The 12,443-nt window shown below is 36.8% G+C and overlaps 1 protein-coding gene across 3 annotated transcripts in view; it reads right to left on the reverse strand.

The window, feature by feature from the left end:
* Positions 1 to 594: 594 nt before the first annotated feature.
* The window catches only part of pan2 (poly(A) specific ribonuclease subunit PAN2), a 29,046-nt gene continuing 17,197 nt past the window's right edge, over positions 595 to 12,443 (reverse strand). For 2 of the 3 annotated variants that reach the window (XM_052091384.1, XM_052091386.1), the window contains 14 exons: positions 12,033 to 12,181; positions 11,793 to 11,899; positions 11,320 to 11,418; positions 10,922 to 11,004; positions 10,441 to 10,582; positions 9,770 to 9,907; positions 8,740 to 8,799; positions 8,530 to 8,620; positions 8,188 to 8,345; positions 6,702 to 6,845; positions 4,983 to 5,162; positions 3,646 to 3,739; positions 3,326 to 3,529; positions 595 to 1,975 (listed from right to left, as the gene is read on the reverse strand). In XM_052091384.1, the coding sequence (XP_051947344.1) occupies positions 1,941 to 1,975; positions 3,326 to 3,529; positions 3,646 to 3,739; positions 4,983 to 5,162; positions 6,702 to 6,845; positions 8,188 to 8,345; positions 8,530 to 8,620; positions 8,740 to 8,799; positions 9,770 to 9,907; positions 10,441 to 10,582; positions 10,922 to 11,004; positions 11,320 to 11,418; positions 11,793 to 11,899; positions 12,033 to 12,181 (1,684 nt within the window). In that variant the 3' untranslated portion in view covers positions 595 to 1,940. The remainder of the gene's footprint in view (positions 1,976 to 3,325; positions 3,530 to 3,645; positions 3,740 to 4,982; positions 5,163 to 6,701; positions 6,846 to 8,187; positions 8,346 to 8,529; positions 8,621 to 8,739; positions 8,800 to 9,769; positions 9,908 to 10,440; positions 10,583 to 10,921; positions 11,005 to 11,319; positions 11,419 to 11,792; positions 11,900 to 12,032; positions 12,182 to 12,443) is intronic. The other variant, XM_052091385.1, reaches the window with a different exon arrangement.

Raw genomic sequence — 12,443 nt, forward strand, 5'->3', positions numbered from 1 at the left:
CTTTTTTTAAAAAAAAAAAAAGGAAAGAGCAATCACACATGCAGTGTAAAAGACTGTTATTTAATTCTTATTTAGCAAAATCTAATCAATATTGCAACTACATTTTTCTAACCCTGGTTTTAATTATTGTTAATTGCAATTTATTCAGTCTCCGGCATGGGGATAATATTAACTTGAGCAATTGTGCAGTAATTTTATATTGTGGCTTTGAAATTTTAATCCATTTAATCGTAATTTTGTGAAGACATGTATTAATTCTATTACTTATGGCGTAATGGCCCTTAAAAGAAGAATGCACAATGATGGTTGTTAGGGTTAAAGTGCAAAGATTTTAGCATCAATGTGTTATTTTTATTTCTTGCTCAGAAAACAGATTATTTCAGCAGCAGAATTAGTTACCTTCCCTTTTCAAAATCAGGTATGACAAAAAATTTTCAGATCACAACATAACCAAAGAGGTGCTGATAAAGAAACAAATATGAAAACTAAAAGAAACCTAATTTAATATAAAATAAAACCGCTAGAGGTAAGAAGAACAATGCAAGTGCTTTATGCAGAAATTGCATCTATAATTATTGCATTTTGATAGCTGGATATAAAGTGGCATACATAGAACTTGTTTTTTCTCTCTTTAAATAAAAGTAGATTTGGTGAACACCTTCTTAAGTCAAACAGAGCAATATCATGTACATACAATAAAATATAAATTGGAAGAATTATTTCACTGTCCATCTTCTGTGGTCTGTGGTTGCAGACATTGTTTTTAAAGAAAAGGAGGGACGAGTCAAAATGAATGTTTGTGGTAATGAACATTATGCCAAAAATGCTGTCGAGCAAGCTGAACTGAATATTCCTTTAAGTATGTTAAGAAAGTGTCTTGTATGTCTTTAAAAAACATATCTTATCATTTAAATGCTTTGTTTTCTTATATTCTAGTACTGCTGAGCAAATACCTAACATAGCATATTAAACACATTTGTACATCTCATACAGGTTGGAACGACATTCCCAACTCCACCCAAGCAGCTGATTCCCTTGCAACTTAAAAACAAAATAAAAAAATCCAAGGACACATCTTTTCCATGAGAATTTGATCCAATCCTAGTAATGCATTAACTTTTTTTTTAATTATTATTATAATAAATTATTAATTATTTCACTACTGTCCCTCACTTTCCTCTCTATACTTCTCTGAGCAATTTTAAAACTTTGTATTGAGGCACTCATTTTATTGCCTCCTTAGGATGAATACATTTGCTTTATTCCTCATTTGTAAGTCGCTTAGGATAAAATGGTCTACTAAATGAATAAATGTTCATTAAAATGTGTCCCATTACATCAGCGAGTATTTTATTATAGTTGAATGTATGCTTCTGGAGTTGCTGCACTGATCCACACTTTTAGAAAAGGAACATTTTAAACATAACTCAAAGATTTATCCAACATTATTTATTCAGTTGCCACATAACTAGTGCTCATTAAAGATACAAAATAGAAAATAACACACTATAACTCAATGTATATTCTCTATAAGTGCAGATTCTGACATAAAATACCTTGGTGCAAAAAACTACTTCAGAGTCAAATGCAAACAAATGTCACTTGGTTCAGGTTTTTTTTCCAGTCCTGTTTAAGTAGATTTTGCTGTCTTTCCTGGCATACCACACACAAGCTGTGGAGAAGACATGGTGGAATAAAAAAAACATTTTATATATTTCCTTTGATTCCCAAAGTTATTTTACATTGCTAAACGAACATGTTTAGCACATAATAACCATTATTTTTTTTTATTTTTATTTGTAACACAATGAAATGAAATACACTAATCAAGTCGAGATTTTGAAAGAGAACACTGAAAGGCTGAAGAGGAAATGACTGGCGGACAGACATCTGTTTGGCAGGAATATACAGTAGTGAACACATGGGAAGTTTAACTTGCATCATAAACCCATCACAGATGGAAACACAGCTATACCTGTGGAGGCAAAAGAGTGTCAAAAGTCAAACAACATGGAGTTAAAAATATGAACTCAGACAAGGAAAGATTCTTGATTTAAAAACTTAAATGGCCAATGATAAAGCACATATTGAATATAACTAAGTTCACCATGTACAAGAGGAGGAAGGTGGGAAGACATTTTGAAAAGACAAGATAGACAATTGTACCCTAAATATAACATCTCCATTCCCTCTGTGTGCCAACAGCATGGTCGTGCACACAAATCTGTGTAGGTAATTTATTGATTTATGCCTATTAACTCAGTAATTTATTTATCTATCATTTTATGAATTTATTTTAAACTATATAATTATATATCATTATACATAAAATAGCCTACTTAAAAATGTATAGGCTTACTGATGAATCAGTAGACCTATATAATTGTATTTTATATAGATAAATGTAAACAAAATATTGAATATAAGTATTTTGGTTACATTGTATATTACTGCATAAAGTGTATGTGGCAGGGCGGAGGGCGGGGCTGGGTCGTGATCCTACACACCCGGTCCCGTATTAGGCTAATTAAGCCTCCGAGAGGGATAAAGGTCGACTGCAGAGGATCGTGCGGGAGAGAGAGTTCGTTTACGGACATGTCCATCATGTGTGTGTGTGTGTTTGTCTTTTAAGTTTGTCATTAAAACTATTAGTTATATTGTCAAGCCGGTTCTCGCCTCCTCCTTTCCATTGATCCCTTTACAGTGTATTAATCTCAACATTAACTGTATTCAATTGTAAGAAGTGTAATTTAACAATTGTCTTACAGGTGTCTGCATATATGTCCTTATGATGCTCATAAGAGCTCTGTGATTACTCCAGGTCACTCATAGATTGAGATGATTTTCAAGTACTAAGTTACGATGCTTTTGGGAAACAGACCATAATTTGAACATGATTCATTCAATCGTTTTTATAATATCCTTAGGCTTATGATGCTTCTGAGAAATTAGGCCCTGGGGAAAGCCATTTGTTTTACTTGTGGAGACTTGACAAGAAATGTAAATATAATATTTTAGCCCATAGGTGATGGGTGTTTTTCAGATACTTTAGAACAATTTCTACTTATAAATTCAACATTTTAAGTGAATTTTAGGTAAATATTGGGTAAAGCAAGTCTTCATTACATTTCAGCAATTTTATTTTCACCACATTACTCATTTTCTGTATTATGCATCAATTGTTATCATCCAACCTGCTCTCAAGATATCAGCATCAGCCATGCATCTGTAACCCTTTGCAAATAGTTTACAACCCTCTGATTATTATTAAAAATATTATACTTTTATTTGAAAATATTCTCACTGGCATGTCAGTGATTCATACTTTTTGGGCTACCTTGACCATCTGCAGAGTCAATGTCTGGAACTTTCCAGTCTTGCTTGCGTCCTTTCTCATAGAGAGCCTTCAAAACCTTCCGGAACTCCTCTTGTACTCCGTTACGACTCAGCTCCTTGTACTTCCGGTACAACTGTAGGGCGGTCCGCGCATCTTCAATACTATCATGAGTTTCACTCTGAATGTTAAGATCTAAACAAATATTCACAGACATAAATAAACTGATGAACAGAAATTGACAGAGACAAACATAGTGTCAGGAAGAAAATGGAAAGTAGGAAATCTACATGTTTGTAAAAGTAACCTACCGAGAAAGTACCAAGCAAGGAAACGCAGAGAGATCATTCTTTTTCTAGGCATGTGGAAGAGGTAGACGGTGTCGATCACTTGGTCTTTAGGAACCTATAACAGATGTGTCGGAATAAGGGATGAAATGGTGTCACGGTACACTGTACCTCGGATTTAAAAAAGACAGTTGTCATACCGTTAACATCTCATTCACGGTATTGCATGAATTTGTCTGTCTTTATTTTCTTAAATAAAAAATCAGTTCAATGAAGACAGAATCGGCTACATTTACACAGCGTAACAAATTATTATTGACATAATCAAATAAATTGCAGCTTCCTCATTTTACATTCAACCATCACTCGTCATGGGCGTGTCGCAATTGCACCACAGCACGATCGCGACACACAGACATGTCAGAGCCTGAACCATAATTTTCAGCTCTGTAGGTCCATAACATGCAAGTAAATGGTAGCCAGAACTTTGAAGAACATGTTGCCTTCAATGTTCTAGACACCATTCCCTTGCATAATATGGACCTACAGAGCCAAGGTATTTTTCTGAAAATCTTCATTTGTGTTCTGCAGAAGAAAAAGTCATACACATTTGAGATGGCAGGAGTGAGTAAATGAAAGAATTTTCATCTTTTGGGTGAACTGCTCAGCAGTAGCATAAATACTACAATTGTATAAATAATGTTATGAGTTTCATGTTTTAAATATAAAATTATGAATATAGAAATATGAAATGGATGAAAATATTAAATTACACTAGGAAATATGAATATTAAATGATTAAATATATGCTCTATCATGAAAACAAATAATTTTAAGGCTGCTCTGATGCAGCATCAGAATTGCCTTTGATACTAGAGGCTGAGGTGGGTAATAGCAGGCATAATTTAGTCTTGCTTTTATGTGGCATTACGTCTTTACACAGTCTTTAAGCTGGCACAGAGCAGCCTTAACTTAGCTGTGTAAATTTGAGAGATTTGTCACAAAAATGTGTCGGCTCAGGTAGAAACCCCTTCAAACCCGAAGCACCATTTCCGCGCGCACCATCCCAAGGAATTTGCCGACATGAATGCAAGTGAAAATATTGTAAATAGGATAATAATTAATAGACCCCTCAAAAAAACACCAGATACAATACAGTTATACATGGTCTGTAATTACTCATTAGGTTCATATGCAGGCTAATGTTTATGCTTTGTCACAAAATTTTATACGGTTACAACCCTAGACGGAATACATGGTGAATGTTTAAAAATGTGCCAGTTTTATATTTGTTTCCTTTTATAATTTTCCATAAAACATCATACAGTAATCAAAAATGAATTCATTTCTGTTAAACTCACCATCAAATTTATGACTCTGAAATCCTTCTGTAAACCGTGACCAACGAAGCGAACGCCAGTGTCTATAAGAAAGCGCAGTTTGAGATACGTTGATTTCAGAGTTGTCAAGTGTTTGGAAGAGATCTTAGCATCCAGGTCCCCAGGTTTGATACCAGAGTATTGGGTCAGGTAGTCCACCACCTGTATATGCAGAGGTTAAAATTAAAAAAACAAATTATTTCATGTTTCTGACAAAAACACAGAAGCCAAACTTAATAAACTCTGCTTTCAACTGCTTTTAATTTCAGCAAACTTAAAAAGATTCAACAACTAAGACATAAACTGAACAAGTTTCACAGATGTGTAACTAACAGAAATGGAGTAATGTGTCCCTGAACAAAGGGGGGTCAAGAGTAACAGTCAGTATCTGGTGTGGCCACCAGCTGCATTAAGTACTGCAGTCCATCTCCTCCTCGTGGACTGCACCAGATTTGAAAGCACTCACCCTCCGATCCAACAGGTCCCTGACGTGTTCAATGGGATTGAGATCCAGGCTCTTTGCTGGCCATGGCAGAACACTGATATTCCTGTCTTGCAGGAAATCATGCACAGAACAAGCAGTATGGCTGGTGGCATTGTCATACTGGAGGGTCAGGTCAGGATGAGACAGCAGGAAGGGTACCACATGAGAAAGGAGGATGTCTTCCCTGTAACGCACAGGGTTGAGATTGCCTGCAATGATTACAAGCTCAGTCCGATGATGCTGTGACACACCGCCCCAGACCATGACAGACCCTTCACCTCCAAATCGATCCCGCTCCAGAGTACAGGCCTCGGTGTAATGCGGTATGATAAACGCAAGTCTGACCATCATCCCCAGTGAGACAAAACCACGACTCATTAGTGAAGAGCAGTTTTTGTCTGGTATAGCGAAGGTGGGTTTGTGCCCATAGGCAACATTATTGCCAGTGATGTCTGGTAAGGACCTGCCTTTCAACAGACCTACAAGCCCTCAGTCCAGCCTCTCTGTCTATTGCAGACAGTCTGAGCACTGATGGAGGGATTGTTCATTCCTGGTGTAACTCGGGCAGTTGTTGTTACTATCCTGTACCTTTCCCACAGGTATGATATTCAGATGTACTGATCCTGTGCAGGTGTTGTTACACATGGTGTGCCATTGCGAGGACAATCAGCTGTCCTTCCTGTCTCCTGTCTTTTATTGTTAATTGCCAACCGTCTGTAAGCTGTTAGTGTCTTAACGACCGTTCTACAGGTGCATGTTCATTAATTATTTATGGTTCATTGAACAAGCATGAAAAACATTTTTTAAACCCTTTACAATAAAGATCTGCAAAGATATTTAGATTTTTACAAACTTATCTTTAAAATACAGTGTCCTGAATAAGGGACGTTTCTTTTTTTCTGAGTTTATTTGGAAATCACTGAAAGAGTCAGTTGTTATTCAGTGATTCAACTTTGAATTAAATGACTCAAAAATCACCCAGTATGAGTGCTACTAACAGATGACGCGCAAGTTACGATAAGGAACATAAATGAGGTTCTTCCTGAGGTCATTTAAAGCCCTTACCATTTCACACGTTCAGCCTGGTGTCACAGTCAAATTCCCCTATTATGACCATCTCAATCATACCCTCCTGATAAATCACACATTGGTGTGCTGCAAAAGTTTTAAAATGCCACTGTTAATTTATTTGATCACAGGCATGATAGAGACCTTACCTGTTCTTGCGTAGAGATGTAGTCGTCAATGAAAGGCACACCTTCATTGGCTCCCTGGCCTCTCACACAGGTGATACGAGCCACAGACATCTGGCTGGGTTTAATGGTGGACTTGGTCCCATCACTACGCAGTTCTGCCTCTTCCTGTTCACCCAAAACACATGGAAATTTATCCAACTCTGATCCAATAAGCTGACACTGTAAAACACTGTATTTTGCTGATATAGAGTAGAAGAAAAATGCTAGATATTACCGGTACCTGAATAAGTGTCTGCTTTAATTTAATCTAATGATTCTCTGAAACCAGGGCGATGATACATGCACATCATAGCTAAACTATATGACTGAAATCAAGAGTGAGACATTTTGCTGGATGGTCAAAAAAAATTTTTGAAACCAATTTCTCAGTTTTAGTGTGGTGTAGTTGCAATCTTTTGCCTTTGTTGGCCAGTATGCTTTCTCAAATATCACCCAAAATCTGATTTCTGATATGATACTGGTCTGATACCACACTCATGCACTTGTACTCATGCTCGTAAAAATACTCAGATGAAAAAACTGACACATCTGACGCACAAATGTCATTCTGCAAACATTCAGCCCACAAATTAAAATCATGTTATGTCCTAGTGAGATTATTAAACCACAAAGGCTATGATTTAATGAGATAAATATATAGTTTGCATGTGCTGCATGCTTCAAATGTAAGTGTTTGTGAATGTGTGGAGTCATTGTTGGGCTGACAAAGACAACACTGCTCATATCTTTTAGAGATCCTTGACTCACTCATACATGGAAAACACTAACAACTGAGCATTGCACGCTCTGTTTGTAGCAGATGGCAGCAGGCTGAGCACTCATTTTCAATTCAAGCATGAAGCACATACAGACTACATATTTAATTCACTAAATAGTAACCTTTTCCATTTTAATAATCACTTTGAGTCACACATCAACTGTCTTTTCTGGATTGAGAAGCTACAGTCATAGCAACACATTACCACTACAAAATAAAAGCTCAATTTAAAGGGAAAAACATATGACCGAAATAGATCACTACTGTATAGTTATGTAATATTAACTGTAATACTACTAATAATAATAATTCAATTGTAATTGTATTATATTTAAGCAAAATCTCACATCTGTTTTGCTCTGTTATGCAGCACATGACAAAAATAATACAATATTATGTTGAAAATGAATTGTTATATTTTCATTTGATTAAAGTTTCAATTAATGCATTTATTTAAGCACCATTTTGATGATAAAATTGAAATATCTATTCAGAAAAAATAGTTTTTAAAAACAGGTATCGGACTCATCATCGCGAACCAAAAAAAGTATAGTACTCATTCTCAAAAAAAGATATAGGGGCATCCCTACTCAAAACCAAAGACTTTTGACATTCTCACTCAAGAGATGATATTTATAAATTGTCTTTAAATGACAACACACACTATCATTTACTTTATTTCACACTGACCTGGTTGAGAGTAACAAACTCAGCGTCCAGTCCCACAAGGTCTCCGGCCTGGGGCATCTCGCTCACCATGAGGGGTATGAAGGTGGCGTGACTCTTCCTCTGTTTCCGTGCCAACGAGGCCTCAGTCAGCAGAACGCTGGCCTCAATAGGGTTTTTAACTATATGGAGATGGAGAAGAGGCAAGAATAATTCCAACAGACACAAAAGAATACACTTACAAAATAAATGACAAAATAAATAAGAAACAAAACATAATGTAGAAAGATTTTCATAACCATAATGTTTTTGTGAGAAATGACAAAGGTTTAAGGAGACCAAGGATGCATTCAAAGTATTACTTACTGCGTAGGTCATACTTGGCGTGGTAGTTTCTCTTAACGTAGTAAAGTACAGCTGGAACCTTCCAGTTCACATCAAACTGAGCTGATTCTGCCTAATAAAATCCATGAAAAGAATCAGTGTCTTGTTTGACTGCACTGAGAATAAATATCTTATACATTTTATTTAGAGGTGTTTATTAGTGGATATTTGGCTGATGTTCTGTATTATTACCTTGTCAATAGGCTCAATCAGAAAATCATTGAAAAGATACCACTGCTGGTGTGTTACTCCCTGAAAGCAAGACACAGACAAGTTTGTTCGTCATGTCTAACGGTGTCCAACACAGATCAAATTTCTAGAAGGAGATTCAGGTTAAGTATTTCTCACACAGCCTCACTTATATTTCGTTTAGAGAACATTTTGTGTGTACAGAAAACAAAATTATGAAAAACAACACAATAAATACAAATTCTCTAGAATGCATGTAGTTTAACATGGGTAAAAGTCTATATTATAATATAAGAAACAACCCAATGTCTCATTTAGAGGAATAGTTCACTCAAAAATGATTTTTTACTTTTTTATTTTCTCACCCTCATGCCAACCCAATTGTGTATGACTTTCTTTTTTCTGTAGAACACAAACAAAGATTTTTTTGAATAATATCTCAGCTCTGTAGGTCCATACAATGCAAGTGAATGGTCAGAACTTTGAAGGTCCAAAAAGCATGTAAAGGCATGATAAAAGTAATCCATAAGACTCCAGTGGTTAAATCCATTCCTTATGAAGTTATATGATATAACTGTTTATATAGAAACAGATCAAAACAAGTCCTGTTTTACTGTAAGTTCTCCTTCCTGCCCAGTAGGTGGCAATATGCACAAATGTGAATCACAAAAAACAAAAGAACAAGAATGTTCAAATTAAAGTGAAAGTTGAGATTTATAGTAAAAAATGACTTAATATTTATCTGTTTCACACCTATCATATCACTTCAGATGACATGGATTTAGCCACTGGAGTCTTATGGATTACTTTTAGGATGCCATTTATGTGCTTTTTGGAGATTCGAAGTTCTGGCCACCATTCACTTGCTTGTATGGAACTACAGAGCTGAAATATTCATCTTAAAATCTTCATATCCGAGACACATCTGGGATGACATGAGGGTGAGTAAATGATGAGAGAATTTAAATTTTTTTAACTATCACTTTAAGTCATTAAAAGATGTTCAAGAACTTTGGAAAGCTAAATTACTAACCTCTTTCCTCTGGTGGTAGGTCTCGCCCACTTTGATATGTGCCACCAGGTTTCCTCCAGACCGAGCATCCTGGATATGTGACACAGTGACGACAAGGTCATAGACAGATGCCCCCTCAGCCTCTTCACTTTCAGTCAGCTAAGAGAGAAAAAAGATACACAATTATTAGTCAATTTAAATAACCTCTTATGTCAGCTCCCCCATGCAATCTGTCTATTCCATTTAATAATTCCCACTGTGGGGGCCTGGGTAGCTCAGCGAGTATTGACGTTGACTATCACCCCTGGAGTCACGATTTCGAATCCAGGGTGTTCTGAGTGACTCCAGCCAGGTCTCCTAAGCAACCAATATATGATCGTGATTAGCGGTTCTCGCTCTCAATGGGGTGTGTGGTTAGTTGTGCGTGGATTGCGGAGAGTAGCATGAGCCTCCACATGCTGGGAGTCTCTGTAGTGTCATGCATGATGAGCCATGTGATAAGATGCACTGATTGACGGTCTCAAAATGGAGGCAACTGAAACTTGTCCTCTGCCACCCGGATTGAGGCGAGTAACCGTGCCACCACGAGGACCTACTAAGTAGTGGGAATTGGGCATTCCAAATTGGGAGAAAAAGGGGATACAAAAAAAAAAGATCATTCCCAATGTGGTTAATTCATTGTATTGCCTCACCTCCTCTTCCTCAGGCAGGCTGCTGACCTCCAGGCCCTGAGTCTTACTAATGCACATCTTCAGACTTAGAGGGATCCACAGGTGCCTCATGTCCTCTGCTTGCGTGTCAAAGGTCAAGCCCTCCACACTGCACAGTTCCTCCCTGAACAAAGCAAACATCTGTGGCTATATACAGGCATACATCTATATAATATACCTAACATTAAATCCAACAGTAATGAATGGAATTATAAATACAACACATTTTAAAACACTGCATTTAAAATGTTTCTAATGATGCTGATTTTTCAATCTTTTTTTTTTTTTGCCTTTTGAAATGAAGGGAAAGGACAATAGGATTTAAAAAAATGATTAACCAGATTCAAACTTGTGTTGCCCACATGAGCCCCACAGCTCAACGTGTCCAAACCACTAGCTTCGACATGGTGCTGATTTTGATACCATAATCTGGCAGACAGATTTCTCCAAACAGCACACTTACTCTAAACACCATTCTGTAGGAAGAGGCTCTTTTGGTTTGGGGGGCTCAGCTGCCTCTTTCTTCAGAGCACTGTTGAACGCATACTGTAAACAGAAGAAGTATTCATCTCAGAGAACAGTAAGCCAAGGTAACTCAATGTGCCTAAGGGGTTATACAGCAATTATACAGAGATCAGATGAATGGACTGGTTATTACATTGCTGTTTCACCTCTAAAATATCTCTGTCACACAACCTGACACATAAACATGACATAAAGGCATCTTCATCTAATGACATCATTTATAATGTATTTACCTCAAAAACATGCAAAAAACTTAAAGGGCAGATTTAAGACTGCATGGAATGAATGCCTGACTATATATTCTGGCAATAAAAAGGAACTGTTTATAGGTCTGACCTCAGTCTGTGCTTTCCAAAACTCTGCTTCCTTCGTACTGTTCACCTCACAATTAATCACCAGAACATCAGGCAGACAGCGAATGTTCCGGGTCTGCACCTACAAAGAAAAAGCCATAGTTACGTCTGTGAAATGATTGAAATTCTGATCACAAAATCTACACAAAGTTTCCTCTAAATTCTTAGGTATTGTCTATCCAGTCTTTCAAAGAGAACACTGTGCCATTATTTGACTTAATTGCTCATTGGTCTATTATTGTAACATGATCAATTTAAAAGTTCCCTGCCCTTATACATCACATACACATAAAAACTGTGTTTGGTCATTTTCAATGTCAGTAAGACAGCCCCTTTCTGTCTATGTGTTTGATTCTTGACCAGAATCAATTGTAAAAGAATAGAGGAAGACTAGTCTAAAGCAAGAATAGAGCTATGCAAGACTAGGGAAAGAGAAAGAGGTACAGAGAGACTTACTGTTGGCTGGTATTTCTCACAGTTGTCACACCAGGCCTGCGTGCTCTGTTCCAGACAAATGCTCTTCTTTAGGATCTCTGCAAATTCATACTCCTCTATTGTCTTATCTGTCCAAATCAAACCAATGCAGCAAATCAATACACTCTTAGAAATGGAAAATCAAAAAACTCTCCAAATAACTTTTGAAAACTCAAGTAAATCTTTATGTAGTGGAATAATGTGTGATATGGCGGTTCTGACCGAGAGAGCTCTGTTCAGGGTAGTGCATAGTGAACAGCAGAGTCAAAGAGGAGCGAACCGTCTCCTTCCCACAGCGACATAAACTGCTGTTTTCCACTTCACAGCCAAACAACCGGCCAATCACAGACTCCCCTGAGGAACCCAGAGCACTGACATGGATGGAAAACACATACACACAAATAAAGAAGAATACACAATGAAACATACAAGTACACACACACACAGCAAATTAGAGGTGGCAGCTTAAATATTAACAAGGCATATACAAATCACAGAGTGAAATATCGATTATTCTCTGCATTTTTCAGCACTGATCCACCAACAATTTTCTATCTAAATGCATCAAAAACAAAAGTTGAATTTTAAAACTTAAAGGGTGAAATGTGTCATTTTCAATGATGAACATAGCCC

The sequence above is a fragment of the Xyrauchen texanus genome, chromosome 25 (genome assembly GCF_025860055.1).
Source record: "Xyrauchen texanus isolate HMW12.3.18 chromosome 25, RBS_HiC_50CHRs, whole genome shotgun sequence".
NCBI lineage: Eukaryota > Metazoa > Chordata > Actinopteri > Cypriniformes > Catostomidae > Xyrauchen > Xyrauchen texanus.